Source organism: Pistacia vera, unplaced genomic scaffold (assembly GCF_008641045.1).
Source record: "Pistacia vera cultivar Batoury unplaced genomic scaffold, PisVer_v2 Contig430, whole genome shotgun sequence".
NCBI classification, from domain to species: domain Eukaryota; kingdom Viridiplantae; phylum Streptophyta; class Magnoliopsida; order Sapindales; family Anacardiaceae; genus Pistacia; species Pistacia vera.
The window spans coordinates 1,775,147-1,796,902 of record NW_022196258.1 but is presented as its reverse complement, the minus strand read 5'-3'; the positions used below and the strand labels follow the sequence as shown (position 1 = coordinate 1,796,902).

Here is a 21,756-nt window from a genome sequence, read left to right as displayed (position 1 = left end):
GTTTTATAAATTGCAGTGAATGACAATTTCCCACCCAAGGTTTTCTGTAATTACATTTACCACTCATAAACTTTGAGAAAAACAATTTCCCACCCATCGCCAACCTCCGTCAATAGAATCTGGTACTTGACAGGGGTAAAGCTATGAAAAAGACTATAACGCCCTCTACGATTTGACTTTATATTTTTTAATGAGGTTGAATAACATTTTCCCACCCAAACTTTATTAATGTATTTTTCACCTATAGTTTGGTTTATATTAATTTTAGGGTTAATAAATTAAAAAAATAAAGTTAGTTATTAAAATCAAAAAATTATGAAAAATTTGAAAAAAAAAAAAAAAGTTGGTCAAATCGCAACTAGCGATTTCGACTAATCCACACCCAGTTGGGTGCGATTCCTAATTTCCTATTAATTCACCCTAGCTGGATGCGATTCCGGCTAAACCTCACCTAACTAGGTGTGATTCCAATCTGTTTTAAAAACTAAACCGGTCGGTCAGACCAAGACCCAGCAGCTTCTCCTGTCCGGTTCAGGTCTTAGGGGAGATTTTTGTAATATTTTAAAATTATAAGGGTTAATTTGGAATTTTATAGGGGTATTTTGGAGATATGTCAAAAGTTTATGAATTAATTGGTATTTTTGAAATAAATAAAAAATTTAGGGACTAATTTTAACTTTTTTAGGGGAATTTTTGTAATATATTAAAATTTAAAGGATTAATTGGTAATTGTTTAAAAATAAAATTGTCACTGACATCATCGGTCCAACCGGTTGACCCGTGACCCGTTGGACTGATGGCAGTAAAACGGGTTGCCAATCCGGGTTTTAAAATAATGATTCCAACTAAACACACATCTTTTTTGAAAGTAAGGTTGAACCTTGTATTTTCAAAATTTAAAAACATATACTATGCAATATGAAAACAGTTTTCTAAACCAAAAATGATAATTAGATGAAACACAATAGAGCCAGTTAAATTTTTTTATTAATTATTTAAAACATGTTCCATATTACAATCCTTTTAGGCTTTTAGCCTTTTTACAGATAATCCTAATCAAGCTCTTACGTAATTCTAACATAATCAAATGAAAATTCTCGTACACATAAATAAGTTATAATGGACCGTCAAATGAGAATTAATTACTTTAGCTTTAGGCTTTATATAAAGTTTCATTTATTGTATTTTAATATATGTCCTCGGAAATTTCTTTACGATAAAAAGTTGTCATATAGATAGGTCCTACCCATCTGCCATATAAATATAATTAGGAGATCGTACCATTGTAATTATAAATAAAGTCCCTAACCACTTCCACTTACAAACAAACACATCCCCCCTTTTACTTAGCTTTAAAAAAAAGTATATACTTGCATAAAACTTGGTTTAACAAATACGATTTTTTTTTTTTTTTAATTGAAGTATCTAGGCCAACTTTTAATACTCTTAAAAGCGTAGATAACCATTTTATGAGACTCGAACACAAAGATCTTTAGATAATTTATCTAGATGATTATAGTCTTACCATCTGATTATAGACGGTAAAATCTACGGGATCGAATCTAGTGATGCGGGCCACTGACAGCCTACTGGACTTGCGAGGAAAATAGCGAAGGTTGTGGAGACTTGGGAGGGAATAATGCTATGGTTTTAGGGCAAAATGTTAGGGCTTCAAGGACCCCCTATGAGAGGGTTTGCCTCTGTTTATATAGTGAACCTCGAGGGTTCCCATCCCAAAAGGATACTAAGTCTTGTTTTTGGAGGAGTTCTCTTCCAAGAAGAGATATGATTCCTCGCCTTTATCGGATCAGGCTCATCAATTTTAGCGAGAATCTAGGTCTTACTAGAAGAGGAAGCAGAATTAGATTCTGATTCTCTGTTTATCAAACTGTTGTGGGCTGATGGGTTGAAACCCAATCAAGCTTAATTTACAGGGTAGCCCAACTCGTGGAGAGGGCAGTTCGTAAAGTAGATTTAAGCGTGAGCCCAACTAGAATTGAGCTAAGGCCTTAGGCTGTAACACGTTTATTTTGTTATTGAGCACCGTCAGGTCCAATACGATTTTTTATCCATACACCGACCTAGTTTTTATTAGATATTTTGGACACTTATGTTTTAACATTTACAAACAAAGTTAAGTGATGAATGATGATTCTCTGATTTTATGCAAATATGAAAATCAGACATAGAAAAACATATAAAATTGAAAAATAATATATAAAATTGGACAGGTGTGAATCATTTTATAGCAGCATTAACGAACACGTTGTCTAGTCCTTCTTGTCAAGAGGGTTGTTGGGATATGGAAACGGAAAGTGAATTTGAAAGCACCCCACTATATCAACCAAAACTTTAAAGCAAAGGCTACATCATTATATCCAAATATATATTAGTTATTATTTATTTACAATTATGGTTGTAACTAAACAATTTTCAATACTACTTACATGTTTTCTTTAATTATTTCTTTATAAATTTACCTAACCAACTTCCTAACTCATATACCTGTCTTCATCAACCCATCAACATTTGCCATTATTTAACGGTGTTTGACCGTTATATCTAAACCCTTTGATAAAAACGAATTGATATTTTCTGATAATTATGAGGCGTTTAATATGAGCTAAATTAGATTGAATTGAACTGTTCTTTAATCCATTATAATTACGACAAGCTATTTAAAGATGGTGGGCACATGAAGAAGAATGAACGAAGATCGGGACCATCAAATAGAAGAATTCAAAGCTTCAAAAATGGAAGCCCAACTACAATATCTTCCATAGAAAAGGCTTCACCAGAAAGCAAAGACTTCTATACCACTAACTAACCAGTAACCACCGCACCAAAACTCACCGTATCATTCAACTGTATATTAAAAAAAGTTTTGGAAATTAAAAAAAGAAGAAAAGCATAGAATAATCTCTTTTAAAGACAAAAACTTAATGAAACTTCCTCAATCTTGGCAGTATCATCACACGTTACATCATTATCATCAAGTGATGCGAATTGTATGGTCCGCTTGATTTTCCACGCCTGGGACCCCCTTTTTCTTTCTGAATGATCACATGTAATTAAGTATACTATAATAGTATGAGAACACGTTAGTATGTGACTGACGCCCATGTCTTGCAGCTCGTGGGCTCCACTTGAAACCTGAAATTTCGTTCCATTTTGAACCCCGTTACGTATATTTATTTATTTGAAACCTTATTATAAAACTAATATAAAATAAAATGAAAAATAATTTGTATGTATGCGGACCATGACAGCATGAAACCGAGACGTAACAATTGGACACCTTTTTTTTTTGGGTCCCACAATTGTTTTATTTAGCTCAGCAGCCAGCTTGGTAAATTAATAAAAGCTACAGATTTTATAAATAATTGTAGAGTCACGCTTAAGTATGGAGATTAATTATTAATTATTAATCCTCTGGATCCGGGTCTACGGTCCTCCACCACTGGTTAATGATCATGCGATCAGGAGTTTATTTATCTAGTGTACATTTATTTGTCCTTTTTCTTTTATATAATTTTTCTGGTCCTAGAGTACCTGAAGGTTGAGACCACGAGACTTGGGGTGGTCCGAAAAACACCTGATTATGATAATAATTTTCAAAGCATAATGGATTATTAAGATAAATATTGGATGTCAAATAACACGATCCAATGAGATGGGTGCATCATAATCGGCACGATGCGCGCCGGGCAAAGGACACAATCAAAATACTGTTCACCGTTTCGTTAATTCTTTCCAAAAATTCTCAATCAGGTAAAAAGATAAAAATTAAATTAAATTAAAAAACAATTATCGCATTAAATACTCTCTCACTCTCACAAGTCGCTCTTCACGTCTGTGTGACCGCTGTATATTCATTTCTCCTTCCCAAACATCAAGAAAAAAAATAAAATCAGAAACAAAAACAAAAATCTTCCTCTCTCTGAACTCGCCTTTGTTGGAACTTGGAAATGCAAGCGTAAAGCGTAGTACATGTCAAGGCTGGAGAACAAACACGCTGAGAGAGACTTTTTTTTTAACCATATTAGGGTTTGTAGTGGCTGAATCTCTTTTCGAAGTACAAGAATGCCGTTGACGAGGTATCAGATAAGGAATGAGTTCAGTTTGGCGGATCCGGAGCTGTACAAAGCTGCGGATAGAGATGATCCTGAAGCACTTCTTGAAGGAGTCGCTATGGCTGGCCTGGTCGGTGTCTTGCGCCAGCTCGGCGACCTTGCCGAGTGAGTTTCAACTTCGATTTGGCTTTGTGTTTGCTTGAATTGTGGTTTTTTAGTAAAATGTTGAGCTAATAGGGTTTGGATTTTTTGAAATGAACTGATTAAAATAGGTGTTGAGGGTGAATAAGTTCAGTTTTAGATTTGGAATTTTTTTTTGATCCGATTGGATAATTTAGTTTTATTTATTAGCTAAGTTTGTAATGATTCATGGATTCATTTAGCAATTTGAGTGCGAGATTTCCTTTTATTGTTATATTTTTAGATTTATTTCCAGGTTACTATACTTTTTGTTGGTCAAAATTCAGAGGAGATTTTGGATAATTGAAGGTCAAATTAAATGTTGAATGTGAATATTGAAGAAGTTGAAGGTCTTACCTTAGCTCATTGTGATGAATTGTAGTTGTGAATTGTCTTTCACTTGTTGTTTGGGAGAGCTATCATGAGAGAGGTGTTGTATATGTATTTACCTCTTATGTTTGGTTGTGGTTGTTTTAGGTTTGCTGCTGAGATATTCCATGACTTACACGAAGAGGTGATGGTGACTGCTGCAAGAGGCCATGGGCTGATGGTTCGTGTTCAACAGCTTGAGGTTGAATTTCCTTCTATTGAGAAGGCTTTTCTTTCCCAAACTAATCATTCATTATTCTTTACTAGTACAGGTTTGTTTACTTCCTTCTCTGTCAAATTTTTATGTACATTTTCATCTAATTGTAGATGGAAATTGCATTATCTTGAATTATATATTAAGAGTGCTTAATGTCGTTATTTAATATTTAGTTGTTTTCTTGTATCAAATTTTATACAGAGTTGGATAATTTTGAAAATGAAAAATTTGTGCTTTTATAGATCACAGTCTTACTAGGCTGTGCTGGATGTATTAGTGTCATAGAATGTATTAGTTCATAAATTTTTTGTTATAAGACTATCATAGAGTTCTTGTGGTTGAAGAAATCATTTATTAAATTGCATGGTAAAAGGTCATACATATGTAAAGATTTAATTTTGTTTCAGGAACTGAGTGGCATCCTAATCTGCGTATGGAACAGAATCTGATAACTCATGGCGACTTACCTCGTTGTGTAATGGACTCTTATGAAGAAGGCCGTGGTCCACCACGGTTGTTTCTTCTAGACAAGTATGATTACCTGAATTCTGTTGACTTTATGATGAAAATGTTGAAAAGGTTTTGCTTAAAAAAATGAAAACTTTATCATTAGTTTCTGAAATGATCAGATTTGATATTGCGGGGGCTGGGGCATGTTTGAAGCGTTATACTGATCCATCATTCTTTAAAGTTGAAGCAGCAGTGGAAGCCCCGAGGGAAAAGAAAATTCGCAAAGTGAAGGTATTGCACTGAAAGTATTTTCATCATACAGTGAAATCTTTTTCATTGGTCATGGTATTAGAGTATTCTTTCCTGTTCTTTTGTCCATGCTAAGTAAACGTAAATCATCCATCAGGATATTTTAGTTTATTTTCTGTGTATGAGACTTTTTTCCATTTCCATTGTGGTGAACAGAAATTTTGTTTTAAAGCTCTTTATGAGTGTAGTTATTGTTGCTCTGAGATTTATATTTAGTTGTGGTCTTGGCATTCCTCATAGTAGTGCCTTCTCTTGATTCAAAGACGTGCCCTGTATGTTTAAGATGTTATTCTGTCTTTATGTATCTGGCAGAGGAAAGTATCACGCTGGAGGAATGGAGGAACTCCAGAAATAGTATCAACATCACATGCCAAGTGAGACCTTGTATTCCATACTTACGCTTAACTTGTGATTGTTTAAAGTGAATAGATGGCTCAAATTGCTTTCAAATACTGCAGACTGCATCAGTTGTTTCTGGAAGAGAAGGTTGAGAAGGGCTACAGTGATCCTGCACGTCTTGTGAAATTGAAACAGAGGCAATTAAATGCATCTCCTTTAGACTTAAAATCTGGGAAAAGTTACATGGAGAAATTTTTGGAGACTTCTGAACACAATGTTGTTCGTGAAATTTCTGTTACTCCACTGGCCTTGAAACTGACATCAGATAATTCTAGTGAATCAGGCCTTGAAATACATGATATAAGTACAGTGAGTCCTGTGAAAAAATCAACTCAAAGAAAGGAAAGCACACATGACTCACAGGAGGTAGTACGGAATCCATCTATAGATGAGTTGTATGGGGAGATCATTGATAGACAAATTGTGAAGATGCATGAACCAAGTGCTGATGATGAGACAGATGCAATTCCTTCTGATCCTCATAAAGTGACGGTTGAAAAGGAAATAGCAATTGATAGAGAAGGCAAAATGGACAGCACTCACAGCAGTGTAGATAGGGAGAATTCTGATGATATGACCAGTGAGGTTGACAATTACTCGGATGCTCTTACTACCATGGAGTCAGAAATGGAAACAGACAATGAATATAGAGCTAAATCTGGTATGGGCTTCTCGAATGTCAAAAAACGTGGGATGGATTCTGGTAGGAATGAGGAACAGCTGGAGTCCCAAGCTCATTTTTCAGATTCTCAATCAATTGGAAACTTTTCTGCATCAGATGATGGTAACAGTTCATTTAAGAAAGGAAGATCTAGCCTTTCTTACTCTGATAGCAATTTGGCTGAAAATACGATATCTGATGGTGAAGGGTCAGCTAAAGTGTTTCCTTCTTCTGAAGCTTTCGTGGTTGAAATTACAGAGACTACATCATCTCACGATCTCATGTTATCAAATGATCTGAACGTTGATGAAGATAATGTCTGTGATCTTGGAGACGCCGCTTCTAGTTCCTGTCTTGTGGATTCAAAACCTTCCCTTCTGCAGTTTGATTCTGCAGCAAGTTCACAGCAACACAAATTAGATGAAACACCCTCTGAAAGTATTAAACCTGTTTCTGAATCATCATATGATGAAGAAAGTGAGACAAAATTTGTTGATTCTTCAGCAGTTGTCTCTGATATGCCTTCACAGACAAAAGATGGTGCTGCTTTTACACTTTGTGCTGAGAGCGGTCCTGTGGATAATTTGGATGATGGAGATCCAAATGTCTCTTCTGATGCTGCGTTGAATTTGTCAAACAATTCAGATCTGACTCATGAAAAGAAAAGCAGCGATGATTCTGCAGATGACGGTTGTGCTGAAAGGTTGGTCAATACTAAGGTTGATTCACATGAGTTAGTTAATTCTCCTAGGGAGGAACAGGTCGCTTTCTCAGCCATGCAAGAAGCAGAATTATGTTCTGATTCTGCATCATTGCCTGCCAGTTCGAATTTTGTGAAGCCTGATGATTTAGTTTCTGAAGTTAATGATACTTTCCCAGAAAGTGGAGCCTACCCAGAAACTTCAACTTCTATGGTTGATGCTTCACAGACTTCTAGCTCCAAAGAGCAGCAAGTATCAAATACTGGGGATAATATGCCCTTTATTGAACTTGACTCAACAGAGAAGGCAGCTTTGTATTCTGAGGAATCAAATCTTGAAGATATTTCTAGGACTGCTGACACTGAGAAAGTAGGTGTATTGACATTTGAGGTTCCTGCTGTCAAAGAAGATGAGGTCCCTCTTGAACTCACATCTAAGAGCACAGATTCTTCCGTCCTTGAGGATCATGATGGCTTAGATGATGTGGTAGCTGAAAGCGTTAAAGCAGAAAACCTGGTTGTGCTTACTGTTGCTGTTGATGATGTGCCTACTACCGCCAGTGCTGATGATAATGTTGACAATGTTGTTTCTCTGCCACAAGATTCAATTTGTTCTCCATCTAGTAATCTTGAAAATCTGCAAGAATCTCCTTTTGGTGGTAAGGATCCAGGTCAGGAAGGATTGGAACTTAATGAGCCAATTTCTCCAGCATGTGTTGAAGGATCAGAGGCAGAAAAGGAAATGAGTCAACTGGATGTTGAGCCTGAAAATTTTGACTCCACATCCTGCAAGTTGGCCTCTGATGATAATTCTTATTTGAAAGTGGTGAAAGTGGTTGATGATGATTCATCTTTAGCTGATTGCACCCAAAATAAAGTGCCTGAAGCTGATGCCGTCATTGCACCAGCATCGTCAGCAGTAAGTGACCAAGAGCTGGAATTTCTCCGTCAGAATCATCTTCTAGAAGAGGCGGAATGTGTCACAACTTCACTTGCTGGTCACCTCTCAGATCCTGAAATTTGTTTGCACCAGTCTCCGGCTCTGCAAGCTGATCAATTTGATGTGGAATTGTCAAAAGCAGAAGAAGCAAGTTCTAGTTCATCTCAACATCAGTCTGAACTAATACAGTCTTCAAATCTCACTGATCATGGAAGACTCTCTAATGATGCTTCTGAATCTTGTCAAGAAGAACTTCCAAGCGAGCTGTCACCTTCTGATGATTTAGCACAATCAGCTGGCCAGGAAATTAACAGTGTTGAACAAACAATGGATCCATTAGGTTCTTTCCCTCCAAGCTTTGGCCTTCTCCATGAGGCAAATCAAGTCAATATGGAGGAGATTCCACCTTTGCCACCTCTGCCACCAATGCAGTGGAGGTTAGGGAAGATTCAAGATGCTCCACTAATTTCACAGCAAGAACCCGTTGGTCATAGTCACGAGTCATTCCCATCGATTCTGCCATTTAAAGACGATGAGAAAGCTCAATTTGGTTTTCCAGATCAACAGAGAGGCACTGTGCAGTCTGGGAATCCATTTCTGCCCCTCACTGCTCTTGGAATTGAGGATTTACACGTGTCTGAACAAGAAGTGGGTGATACAGGGCAGCCTACTACATCATTGCAAATGCCAACTAAGATTAACGACGCAAATAATAAAGAGATCAGCGTTGTTTTAGAGGAAACTCAATCCCTGAACCCATTCTTAACATCATCACTATTACCTAATGAGGAGCCTGAAGATGGTTTCCTTGCTTCAGGGGGTGAAGTAGTTCAATCAAGTTCAAACCCATTCTTATCAGAACCAGCTGATAGACACACTGCTTCTGATAATGAACCTGTATTTTCTCAGGGGAAACTAATCTACCCTCAGAATCAGCCAATACCAGAAACAGGTTTAGAGAATAACTCGCATCAATCCACATCACAAAACTCAGAAGGTGGACATGATAATACTTCTAATACGTTAGTGCTGCCACCTAGAAAGGTTGAAGAGCAGCCTCAGCATAGTTTGCCTACTTCAGAGGGAGAATCAGCTTGGTCATCCAATCCATTTGTTTTCTTACCAACCTCCGAAGTTGGAAATGCAAACGGAAGTTCAGTAGTTAAGCTTCCCCGTCCTCGGAATCCTTTAATTGATGATGTTGCTGCTCTTGACAAAAGCAAGGTAAAAATGAGTTAAAGGTGTCTATTTAATACTTCAATTTCTTTGGAACTACTGATTTTTAACAATCACAATCTTTTGCAGTTGAGAAAGGTTACTGAGCGGGTTCGGCCGCAAAATGGACCAAAGTTAGATGAAAGAGACTCCCTCTTACAACAAATACGAACCAAGGTTAGACAGAACCTCTTATTGTGACCATTATCAAAAACAACTGAAATGCAGTGTTTCGTGAACTAATGTCTATATAATTTTCTGTTCCTACAGTCCTTCAATTTGAAGCCTGCAGTGTCGTCAAGACCCAGCATTCAGTTTCCTAAGACTAACTTGAAGGTTGCTGCCATCTTGGAGAAAGCAAATGCAATTCGCCAGGTCTCTTTCTTTCTCTCCCTCTCTGTGTTTGAGTGTTTAATATCTGGTACATGTTACTAAAAATGATTAATTATGAAATAGGCCACGGCTGGAAGTGATGAAGATGATGAAGATAATTGGAGTGATTCTTGAAAGATTCTCCCTGACAAAGCGCTTCACTATAATGGTTACATCCCGAGAATAGTTGAGAACATTTTGCTCTCCCTCATATAGTAAATAGGAATTCCTGTGACCTGGTGAAAATTCTTTTCTTCTCAACCCTAAATTCATGTATTATGATCCCCCTTCCCTCCCCAATCTTTCACACACATGTTGATGTATATGTTGTTACATGGCTCTGTTATATCTACAAAAGTCCGGTGTGAAATGTCAGGTGCGTTACAAGAATGACCTTCCGGCACTCAGCGTGCAAGCGCTGTACCAATCATTTTTCTTTTACGTTGTTACTTAAGATCTTAGGTGGTGTAAATTGTGTTGGGTGGTATAAATTTTGATTAGCAGTGTATTTTGCAATTTTTTTTATTCTTGTATGCATTGTTCTTTCTATGCATATATATTATTTCTAGCCTTTTTATGCAGTTTCTGGCTCTTATGAGTGGCTGCTTCTTTGTATGTAATACAATTGTAATAGTATGTATGGTGTCCTTCAGAAATACAAAATTGTTACCACGCTTGATTCTACTTCACTCTCCATCTCCAAGACTCGTATAATTGCAAGATGTGGTGTATGTACATGTTATATGTACTGCTGCAGCCAACGGTACAATTGGGGGTTGCCACAGACCCAAATCATCTTCATTTGCAATTGGATTGAAGTTGAAGTAGAAGGGATTTTTCATCAGTTTCAGTTCCATCATAATTTCATCCCTTGTGGACGGCAAGTCCAATCTCCAGAAATAGATAAACAAATAAAAGCAATTGATTCGTTCCTGCAGCTGTTATATACTATTTGATAATTGATATAGAAGAGGGAAACGAAGCATTTCTTTGGTTGTCTTGTCGCAGTCAAGAAATTGTTCATGCACATAAATTTGATCACAGGATTAATTATAAAGTCCCGTGATCCTCTTCTTGTATTGTAAGTCAATTGCTCCTTTAACCATATTTGGGTAGCCAAGTAAAACGATAGAGACTTTTGAATGTATTAATTAAGAGGTTTTCAGTTTAATTTTCTTCAATTATTAATAAAGGTGATCATTGAAGAGTTTACCTAATTATTAACGTTAGAGTTTCAAAAGATTAACAAGATAAGTACAAGTTTCAAACATCAGCTAAATAATTACTTCTTTTGTAATATTATTAAGTTAGGATAAGGAGCAACACAGCTTAATAAAGAAAGGAAAAGAAAATAGTAGTCGGTTACTCCAATAATTGGTATTGGTTGATACCCCATTGACACTGAATAAGCTTGGCAATTGGGCCATATCTTACCTTAACCATTGTTCTATAGTGTTTAGTTTACTGTTGAAATGCCCTTGAAGTCAACAATCGGTGCGACCCAAGAGAAAAATCAACAATAACTGATAGGATTCTTTTCTGATGAAACGATGTCGTTCTGATGTGTATGCGCAGTAGCACAAGTTGCCTTGAGAAATTGCGGTGTCTTTTCGCTTTGTAAACCCTTCTAAATTCTCCATGATGTCTCTCACACTCAATAGATTTGAATAAAAATATTATCTCATCGCTATAGTCTCTGTGTAATACATGTACAAATCAGAGGAAAATAAAGAAGTTAAAAGACAAACACATTGAATTCTGACCCGAAATTCTTTTTATGGGAAAATCGCTTCCCAATAATAAAACCAGACTATACCAACTCACAAAGACAGCATCACAACTCCTGAACAAAACTCAAACAAAACCCACTCCCTCCACACCCCAAACTCGACGAGTACTGGGAGCGGAAATCCGGCACAACAACATCAACAGCAAGTGCAAGAACATGGAGAGCACCAGCGAGCCGAATATCAACAACGGTAACGAGAACACGCGCGTGCCGTTATCGGAAGTTGTCTCGGATTGTGTGAAGCGTTGGTTTAAAGACACGCTTAAAGAAGCCAAAGCTGGTGACATCAACATGCAGGTGTTGGTGGGGCAGATGTATTATAGCGGTTATGGTGTTGCAAGAGACACCCAGAAGGTAAATTTGTTTTGGTGGGAATTATGGTTATGAATTGAGTTATTAGAGTTTTGTTTGGAGTTGATGGAAATTAGGGTTTTGTTTGGGTTAAGTTGTTCAGCTTTTTGTTTACTTTACATGGGTTGAAATTTTCAGGGAAGAGTGTGGATGACAAGAGCATCGAGGACTCGAGCCTCAGTTTGGAGAGTTAGTGATAAGCATCCAGGTTGATGTTAATTCTTTTCTTAGTTTTATTTATTTATTTATTTTATTATTATCTTTAATTTCGCTGTGTTGCCTGCTTGTGTTGTGATTATTATTCATCGTGCCTTTGTCAGGTTATAACGCGAGTGATTCGGATTCAGATGAGTTGAAAGGAGAATCTTAAATACTGAATTAGGCTTCATGTCCAAAACAATTGATAGTGAGTTGGCCTTGGGATTTATATTGTGTTTGTTGTGCTGCATTTAATTTTAGTTGGTTTAAATCTTGAATGCCTGCAAAGATCTTGGGCTCTTGTTGTCCTAGTCAATTGTGTTATTTCATATGATTTGTGATTTGTGAGATTTGTTACTAGCTGTGATATCAGATTTGTTTTGTCGTTTTTTAAGGTTTAAGATACTATTAAGTTTATGAATAGACTGACTTGTTGGATATTATACTGGTTGTTTTTCCTTTTAAGGCTAAGAATTTAATCTCTTTGTTGTTTGAGTCATCTAATTGGTGGATTTTGAGGTATTAATTTCTATCTCTTGCCCTTTCCTTCTGAACGCTATTTTATACATGCACGTGCGCGCGCATATATTCATATTCTCTAAACTAAAAGCATATTTGGTAGATATGATAAAGCAGAGAATATTATCTTATGCGATGTCGATGCTCTGTCATGAGGGCAGGATACAACAATCCGGTGAGGGGAGATTGGCTAAGGGTTATTCACATAGACAATTTACGTTTGTGACTAGACATCTCGGAGACAGAGAACAAAAAAGAGTAGTATATTTTCCAAAATTTTCCACCATCTGATATATAACTCTGGAGAAAACGTAGAGGATAAAGAAAAACCCCTATACTATCTTTTATCTCAGTCCGTTCTCTTGCTCATGCAATTACCTTGAGGAAATCGAAAATTTCAACTCTCGAACATACTAAAATGAGGGGAAAAAAATTGGTCTCTGGTAGTGATGATGTTTGTGTTTCTCTGAGTGCTGTTTGGTTTCTTCATCTGAAGAGCATCAGCTGTGCTTGCAAGGGAGCCTTATTGGATACTGGCTGTTATTGCAAGTAAATTTGGTGTGTGGTAATTTATATGACTGTGTAGGGTTATCTGTTATTAGATTTTAGAATATCTCATCTTTTCTGGGCAAGTTATTGCATGCTTAAAAGAGCATGCGATTAATGTTTTTGCAAATTTTAGGTATTTTATTGAATACCTCCATTTACAGTCAGATGAACCAACTTCTATTTTTCTGTTTGAATTGAGTAGCACGGGGTAAAAGAATATAGTTCGTATTTACCATCAAATGTTTACATTCTGAGAATGTATTTTAAACATTATTTTTACATTTTCTTTTGTTGTTATAAAGAACATGATGAGGTAGATAGTCAGTGAATCTATAGAAATGAACCAAAAAACAAAAATCAAATTTCAACAGTTAGTAGTATTTGTAAAGAAAGAGAAAGCTAAGCCTTGGTATATTCTGGCTTGGGTTAGTAAAATAGTGGTGGCCATTGATTGTGTTACATTTCAACGAGACTCTGTTAATGGATTGTTTTGACCTGTTTTAACATCTTATATAGCCTAATTTACTTCTTTTTGACTCCTATAAGAAATAAACTTACAGTTCTTTTGTTTTGCTATCAACAGACTCAATTAATGGGATCTTTTTGAACTGTTTCAACTTCTTATATAGCCTAAGGTAAACTGGAGAATTTTATCTAGCCCTTAAAAAAGAGGAAATAGATTTCTCTTTAATGTTGTGCGTATGACCTTGTGTCATTTTTTCCTTTATTTGTTATGATCCCAAGTTGCCTTTTCATAAGGGATTTGTGTTCTAAGGATGAACATTTTCCCTTTTTTTGTATAATATTTCTGTTCATCATGATTTGTTAGTGAAATGATGAATTTTACAATAGCTTGACGAATTGAAGGAATAATGGGATGAGTAATGCTATGCTCAAAGTAAAAACTTTGTATCCCAATTGATATGACAACTGATTCGGCATAGTTATTTTACTCATCACATCATCTAATCATTAACTTGTTGACAAATCAATTATCATGTCACTCGGGATACAAAGTTGGGATCTTTACTTTGTAAGTGTAGTGTTATTGATAATAGGATTCCATATGCAGAAACTGTGGCATTTCCTTTTGCAGTTGTCTTTTCATCAAATTATTCTGAAGATATCCAGACTTTTACAACTTGTCATCTGCATTCGCTCAAACATTTATTACTTCTGCTAGGACTTCTTTTTGACTTGATGTTTGTTGTTTCATGGCGTGTTCACTGTTTCTCTTAATCATCTATTATATTTGTGTAATTTAAATTGTAGTTGTTTGCATTTGTAATTTAGCATATCTACCACCCTTTGCAGATTGTTCAGGTGTTGTGTTGTTATGGCATTACAAAATTAATAATGTGATTTAGTAACCTATGAAGTAGATAGTTATAAGTTTATTTCTTTTGTTTATATTTGGGTAAATGTGACCCTAGACAGAGCAGATGAATGATTAAAGTACCTGGGTAAGTTTATATTCAGTGTGCTCTGTAGTTGTTCTGCAGCAGAATAGTTATAACATTGATGCGTTGCCAGATCATTGGTGGTATATTTAGCTGCCATTTATTTGATCCCAATTGGGACTTGCATGATTTCTGCTATCTGGTGCACTTCTAAATTTTGATTGATCTCTGTTAACTCTTTTTTGTAGGGTGGATTTGTGCTCTGCCGACTACCGGTTCTTCAACATCTTAAATGTGCCTGTAACATTCTTTTTCTTTCCTGACGCTTTTTTTAGTTTGTTTGTTTTTACCATATGTAACTTTGTAAACAATCTCATCATTATCATAAAATAATGTTAATTGTACTTTTACAGGCAACAACATTTTGTGGTTTAAATTTTTCCTTGACATCTTATATTTTCTTTTTAATTTACTGAATTTTTACATAGTGATGATATAATTTCTATCGTCGTCAACAAGTAATCGTTTTCTTTGTTTTTATCAACATAATACCGGTTCGTAGTTTCTGAAATTCTTAGTCCGTTTTGAGTATGCGACCTCATAGACTTTAATCATCTGGAGAGTCCCCCGTTCACTCTCTTTCAAATCAAAGTTACAAGAGGAAATGAGAACTAGAAGGGCAAGTAAATGGTCATTAAACTTTTACTTGTATTCGTCTACAACATCTAGAGGCCTTTTATGTCCACTTCATTCAAGAATTGCGGCCTCACAATCAGTAGCCAGTAGCTTTTGCTCACTCCGTTCTTGATATTCAAACTAAACAAGCGGGATAAGTTTTTATTTATTTTACAGTGCCTGTCCTCAAATTCTGCGGCCTACCCCTTTTTCGGCTCTGTACAAACTGATGATTATAAAATTTGGTGGTGTCCATTGCATTGTTACAGCCAGCCCCTTTTTCTACCAACTCCTTATATTTTCACTTCTCTCATGTTTATCTGGCGTAAGCAACAGCTTTTACTTGATTGTATTATATGTATGTGCTTGCTTACTCGTTGGTTGATTCCCACTGAACGAGTCTGGTCAAATTGAACTTCGTTTACCTGTAGGAGACAGAATCTCCCCTCTGTAAAACTAAAAGAAAATCTGGTTCTTCTCCCTATGCCTAAACAATGCCTTCAGTATTCCCACTTCAGGTCATTTAGTGACAAGAGAAATAGACTTTCCTACCTTAATTTCCCTGAGCTTCATGATCAACTTAATCATCATGTTCATGGCAAGAGAAACACTTAAAGAGTCCAAGACGTTTGGTAAGAAACTCAAATATATCACTGACCTTCTTTAATAGTTGGTTACTTATTATTATTATTATTATTATTATTATTATTTTGGGTATCCGGGGATATTCGAGTCAACTTGTATGTACTCTGACTAATTCTCTGAGGTCCTGAAGTTAATAGCTAGCCACGCCTCCAGTGGTTACTCCTTATTAGTAGTTGTAAGGATTCGAATTCGGGGTAAATTATAACTTCCCCTATACTTGCATATATAGTAAACATAATGCAAAATAAAAATCCGGACAATGGCGGCATGAAGCATGTCGTGGATAAATGTAATGGTGTTAAAACTCTGCGACACATTGGATAGTATCCGTTCGTTTTAAAATAGAGGAGGCAGAAGGAATCAAAGTAACAAATAGTCTCAACTACTTGTCAGCAGTATCTTAGTCGAAGTAAACGTAACTGCACCAAGAACGTATTACTACCTGCTGCTTCCCACACGGTGATGATGATGCAACTGCTATTATCATATCCTAAATACTATCAATCATATCATATCATAATCATCATCATCATCACCGTCATCAGGAAGATCGAATATCTTCATATATATATAGCATTATCGCAGCGGAAATATATAGCCTCCTTCAAGAAGCATTAAAACCTGCAAGAACTAACTGAATAAGAGATCATATGGAGAGAGATCCACTCATTGTCCAAGAACAATCCCCTCTTCATTCATCTCTACTCACATATTTGTATGTTGGCCATTTCTTAGCGAGATGGGGTGCCAGGTTAATTTTTTTATCTTCCATTTTACGTTTAACATATTTGTTTTTAATTTGCTTACAGGAATTGATCGATCTGTATTCACATTTTTTCTGACAGTTAGCTTTTTATTTCCTACCCCATATGACAGAATTAATGGTAATAGTCAATAACAGCTTCTAATTGAGAATTTTTAATGGTTCCTAATATTTTACCGTTAGAAGATTTGAACCATTTTTTATTTTTTTTCTTCTATAAATCTTTCGGGCATGCGCAGTTTCAAGTTCTTCTATAAACAAATTAGCTGCTCCGTTTTCATCAAACGCAGCGGCTCTAATTTTCAGCAATAAATAGTTGCAAAGTGTTTCGAACTATATATATTAGTAGAATAATTATTTTATCAAAACCATACATCTGTTTCAACTTACAAAATCCTAATTGCACACAAACTAACTGATTGATCTCTACGAGGAACTATTATCAGGCCATTTTATATGTATAAATTTGCTAGTTTTGAACTCTATAGCATGTGGCTCCCTTGTAACGTGTTATGTTCTTTGCAGAATGTGGGAATTCTCTGTTGGTTTGTACATGATCAGTATTTGGCCAGACTCTTTACTCTTTGCCGCTATTTATGGTGCTGTTGAATCTGCCTCCACTGCATTGTTTGGTCCCATCATTGGCCAGTGGGTTGAGCGGTTGACATATGTAAAGGTTAATGATATTATTTAACCACTATTATTTCTATGGATTTGTTTAATTGGGCAGGTTGGAGTGCTAGTTCTTCATGATAAATTTTGATCTATTAAACTCACTTGATGAATTCCTGTTGGCAGGTTCTCAGAATTTGGTTGGTGTCCCAGAATCTCTCCTTTATCATTGCAGGAGTTTCAGTGATTGCATTACTGATTTCCTCAACGTTGAAGTCCACAAATTTCACAGCATTTATCTTACTGTTGTTACTAACTAACATCTCAGGAGCTGTTGGTGTGATTTCTACTCTTGCCGGTACCATCCTAATCGAAAGAGAATGGTAATCATGACACTTTTAACAAGAAAGAAGTGATTTCAAAGTATGTAGCAACTCTGATGTTGTTATGGTTATTTTCTTAGAACAGGGTGGTGGTGATATCAGAAGGCCATCCTCCAGAAGTTCTGACAAAGATTAACTCGATTATCAGACGGATTGATTTAATCTGCAAGTTACTAGCTCCTGTTATAAGCGGCTTCATTATCAGTTTTGTATCTCTAAAGGCATCTGCCATGGCTTTGGCCTTGTGGACTAGTATAACTGTTTGGCTGGAATATTGGCTTTTTATGTCTGTTTATAATGGAATTCCAGCTTTAAGAGAAAGAAGCCAAAGTAAGATGACAACTAGAAGTTTGCCAATTGATCCAGAAGAGAGCACATCCATGTCTCAGGAAACAGAAAACTTGCTTTCTCATGGTGGAAGTAATGGAGCAATAGCAGAAAGAAGCTTGAGAAAGACAATAACTGATTGGCTTTCAAATGCCCCTTTCATAGGGGCATGGAGAGTCTATATGCAGCAAGCTGTTGTACTCCCTGGTTTTGCTCTAGCTTTGCTATTTTTCACAGTCCTCAGGTAAATGAATGTAAAATTATGGTCGGATTTCTTTCCTGTGTTGCTAGTTTATCACTAGTCTTTTCAAAGGGGGAAAATCATACAGTGCGAAACATGGCATTGAAAACGTGATATGTAGCTCACTGCCTGCTTTTACATGCTTTTCTATATTTGAACTTTCTTCCAAATGTGACATAAGATATAACAACTTTCCTCAAGTGTGCTTGTTTGTGTATTGTATTTTGGATTTGGCTTTATATCCTGCCAGTAATTCCTTACTCATCGCCCTCCAGCTTTGGAACACTGATGACAGCTACATTAGAGTGGGAAGGTATACCGGCATATGCTATTGGAATAGCACGTGGAATAAGTGCGGCAATTGGAATAGGTGCAACTGTGGTGTACCCAATTCTACAATCCCGTATTTTAACACTCAGAACAGGGCTTTGGTCGATTTGGTCTCAGGTATAAACCTCTAGAATAATTATGTGTATGTTTATCATTTAAGAGTTGCTTCATTGACATGCTCAAATTTTCGTCAGCTTCAATACTTTATTCCACCTGAAGACATCTTTAATGAAGATTAATGGAAGATATTCTAATTATATAGGAAGAGAATTTTCCTAAAAATTACATTCCCACTAACCCCATCTCCTCTCCAACATTTGGAAAAAAATTGAAACACTACTTCCTAACTGATCCTTTCATATTTGGTTTGTGTGTTTTTTCATTCAGTGGACATGCCTTTTATTATGCGTTGCTTCAATATGGGTCCAAAATGGCCTTTCAGCAGCATATATGCTAATGGGTGGAGTGGCAATATCCCGGCTTGGGTTATGGATGTTTGATTTATCTGTCATTCAGCAAATGCAGGTAGAAGCTCCCAGGTTTTGCTGTACTGAATTTTATTCTGATAAAAAAAAAATCTTTAAGTCTCTTCATTTTGATGCTTTGGATGTTAGTTCCTGCTAATATTTCGAAAATTTCGTCTTTCCTGTTTGTTTTCCCCCCTTCTCCTGTATAGGACCTTGTTCCTGAGTCAGAACGTTGTATCGTTGGAGGAGTCCAGAACTCCCTTCAGTCTAGTATGGATTTGATGGCTTATATTATGGGAATTATTATCTCCAGTCCACAGGTAATCCTGTCTTGCTTTGCAGTACTTCAGTTGTTTATGATATATGAATCAATGTGTATCTCAACCTTGCATTCATTTTCTTTCTGTTCCTTAGTGCATATAGATAAGCCCACATGAGGGTTTTTACATGTTAACATCATCAAAGCCTAAAGAGTATTCTTTCATTAGTGAATGCAATGCCAGGGAGGTCTATCATATTGCATTCTCTCTGAAGTTTCATATGTAAATTCAGCTTTTCCTTTCAGAATCTTCATGCTTGGGATTGACAAAGTTCTATTATTGTCTACTTTTTCAGGATTTCTGGAAGTTGATTTTAATGTCTTTTATGACAGTAACATTGGCTGCATTCCTCTACACTTTCCATCTATACCGCATCAGAAAGCACCTCTTTCATTTTCAAAAGTTAGAATCAGCTCAGTTGTTTATCAGATCATGCTTTGATGCAAGTCAGAATTCACGCTGTTAAATCTTATCCATGTCTCTTAGTAGGCAGGTTCATTTGCGGAATGATATTCAAGAAAAGGAAATTTTTTTAATACAAAAGAACTACTGTGTTAACGGTACGAATCAATCTAATTATGTTATTGATGTATTCTCCCATCTATCATAACAATTAACCACATAGTCGCCACCTCCTTAAAAGTCGATTTTAAGGGTGAGTTTTACCCTTTGTGATTGTTACAGAAATAAATACTTCTTAAAATCAGAACAAAATTTGGAAAAATTGATCTGTTTGTATTCTTTTTTAGTCTTTTTCATTCAGTGGAACTGCCTTTTGGTATGTATTGCTTAAATATGGGTCCAAAATAGGCTTTTAGCAGGATATATGCTGATGGGTGGAGTGGCAAAATCTCAGGCTTGGTTATGAATGTTTGACTTATATATCACTCAACGAACACAGGTAAAGCTCCCAGGTTTTTGTGGTACTAAATGTTGTAATGACAAAAAAGAAAAAATATTCTTTAAGTTTATTCTTTTTGGTGGTGTGGGAACTTATTCCTGCATTTGTCCAATGAAATAATATGATTTGCTTATCTTTTACTATTATCTCCAAAATATCAGAACTCCCTTCAATCTTCTTTGGATTTGATGGCTACTATCATGGGAAATTGGGAATTATAATCTCAAATCCACATGTTAATTAACATATCGGAATTTACTGTTTGTTCAGAAAGGGTGATAGAGAAAGAGCAGTTCACCATTTCTTAAACCATAAAGGGTGTTCTTTTGATGTTTGCTAAGTTTACACATTATTTTTGAGCATTTCTGGAAGTTTGACTTTGATATCTTTTCTGGCTAAAACATTGGCTGCATTGCTCTACAGTTTTCCAAGTGTATTACATCAGGAAGCACCTCTTTCATTTTGAAAAGCTATTGGTTTCAGTTAAATGGTTCATCAGATAATATGCAGACAGAATAAATATTGCGAAAGTTCTACTAGTCCAAATCCATTGTAGGCAGGTTTACTCACGAAAGAATGATATGTGAACTTAACACAATCTTGATTGGCAGGAATATCTTATATGGGCCACAGGAACCAAATCTATCATATCTTTCTCTGATAAATTTGTCTTTAAACTAGTGAAAGAATCAAAAGAACAATATGATTAGATTCCATTTAAGAATTTGATTGGTACTGTTATTTGCCTTTGTTTGATCTGTTTATATTATAATATGGTAGGTAGCTTCTCAAATTCAAAGAATGGTTACTCTATGCCTTGAGAATCTTAGAAGATACAGGAAATGTTTTCTGGGAAAATAATAAAATGCTCACAGTAACTATCCAGACCGGTTGAAATTTTTGTCTTGATCTGTTTTAATACTAGAAGTTACTACTGCGGTACTGCCTAACACTTTGTTTCCCGGTGAGGGCAAAACTGCTTATTGATTCTTGAAATTAGTCAATCCCTGGTTTTAAGATTTACCAATACTGGATTCTTCAATGGGAGGTGACTTCTGACTTCTGCCTGAATAAATATTGAATAAAATAGACAGTAGCTTCCATTTTTATTAGTATTTTATTTGATTACTGCAGTACGTACTTGGTTTAAACCAGTGATAATGTCATCTGTACAGATTTATTTAACTCTTGACTTTATATATAAAACCAATAAAACTAATTGAATTTGAATCAAATATGAGGCATAAAGACCTGAAAGCTAATATATATATATAAGTCAATTTCAATTTGTATACACTTGATTAATTTTTTGAAACTTTAAAGTGAATGATTAGATGAACCTTTCGATATCTAATCACCTCTATTAACAATAAAAGGAAATCAAACTTAAAATCTTTTATA

At 35.8% G+C, this 21,756-nt stretch overlaps 3 protein-coding genes across 6 annotated transcripts; all 3 read left to right on the top strand.

The window, feature by feature from the left end:
- The first annotated feature begins 3,867 nt into the window (after nt 1-3,867).
- On the top strand, nt 3,868-10,569 carry LOC116143472 (protein SCAR2). The gene is made up of 9 exons (XM_031428932.1): nt 3,868-4,238; nt 4,731-4,894; nt 5,247-5,370; nt 5,469-5,580; nt 5,911-5,972; nt 6,057-9,522; nt 9,604-9,690; nt 9,784-9,888; nt 9,970-10,569. The coding sequence occupies exons 1-9, from the start codon at nt 4,084-4,086 to the stop codon at nt 10,018-10,020; spliced, it is 4,326 nt and encodes a 1,441-aa protein (XP_031284792.1). The 5' UTR covers nt 3,868-4,083; the 3' UTR covers nt 10,021-10,569.
- Nucleotides 10,570-11,492: 923 nt separating this feature from the next.
- Nucleotides 11,493-15,127, top strand: LOC116143404. Of its 2 annotated transcripts, XR_004130127.1 has the most exons (5): nt 11,493-12,028; nt 12,164-12,233; nt 12,346-12,431; nt 13,875-13,926; nt 14,940-15,127. XR_004130127.1 is itself a non-coding variant. In XM_031428854.1 (4 exons), exons 1-3 carry the CDS (start codon nt 11,663-11,665, stop codon nt 12,393-12,395), a joined length of 486 nt encoding a protein of 161 aa, XP_031284714.1. In that variant the 5' UTR covers nt 11,494-11,662; the 3' UTR covers nt 12,396-12,431; nt 14,940-15,127. The 2 variants fall into 2 exon arrangements, 1 of the variants encoding a protein (XP_031284714.1); XM_031428854.1 differs by lacking the exon at nt 13,875-13,926 and having other exon boundaries at nt 11,494-12,028.
- A 1,468-nt stretch (nt 15,128-16,595) lies between these two features.
- LOC116143559 (solute carrier family 40 member 1-like) lies at nt 16,596-20,804 on the top strand. 3 transcript variants are annotated; one of them, XM_031429011.1, is made up of 8 exons: nt 16,596-16,762; nt 17,300-17,444; nt 17,573-17,769; nt 17,855-18,340; nt 18,613-18,784; nt 19,055-19,192; nt 19,344-19,454; nt 19,750-20,804. In XM_031429011.1, the coding sequence occupies exons 1-8, from the start codon at nt 16,662-16,664 to the stop codon at nt 19,918-19,920; spliced, it is 1,521 nt and encodes a 506-aa protein (XP_031284871.1). In that variant the 5' UTR covers nt 16,596-16,661; the 3' UTR covers nt 19,921-20,804. The 3 variants fall into 3 exon arrangements, with proteins under 3 accessions (XP_031284871.1, XP_031284870.1, XP_031284872.1); XM_031429010.1 differs by having other exon boundaries at nt 17,300-17,450; nt 19,750-20,801; XM_031429012.1 differs by having other exon boundaries at nt 17,300-17,450; nt 19,055-19,206; nt 19,750-19,886.
- The last annotated feature ends 952 nt before the right edge of the window (nt 20,805-21,756 follow it).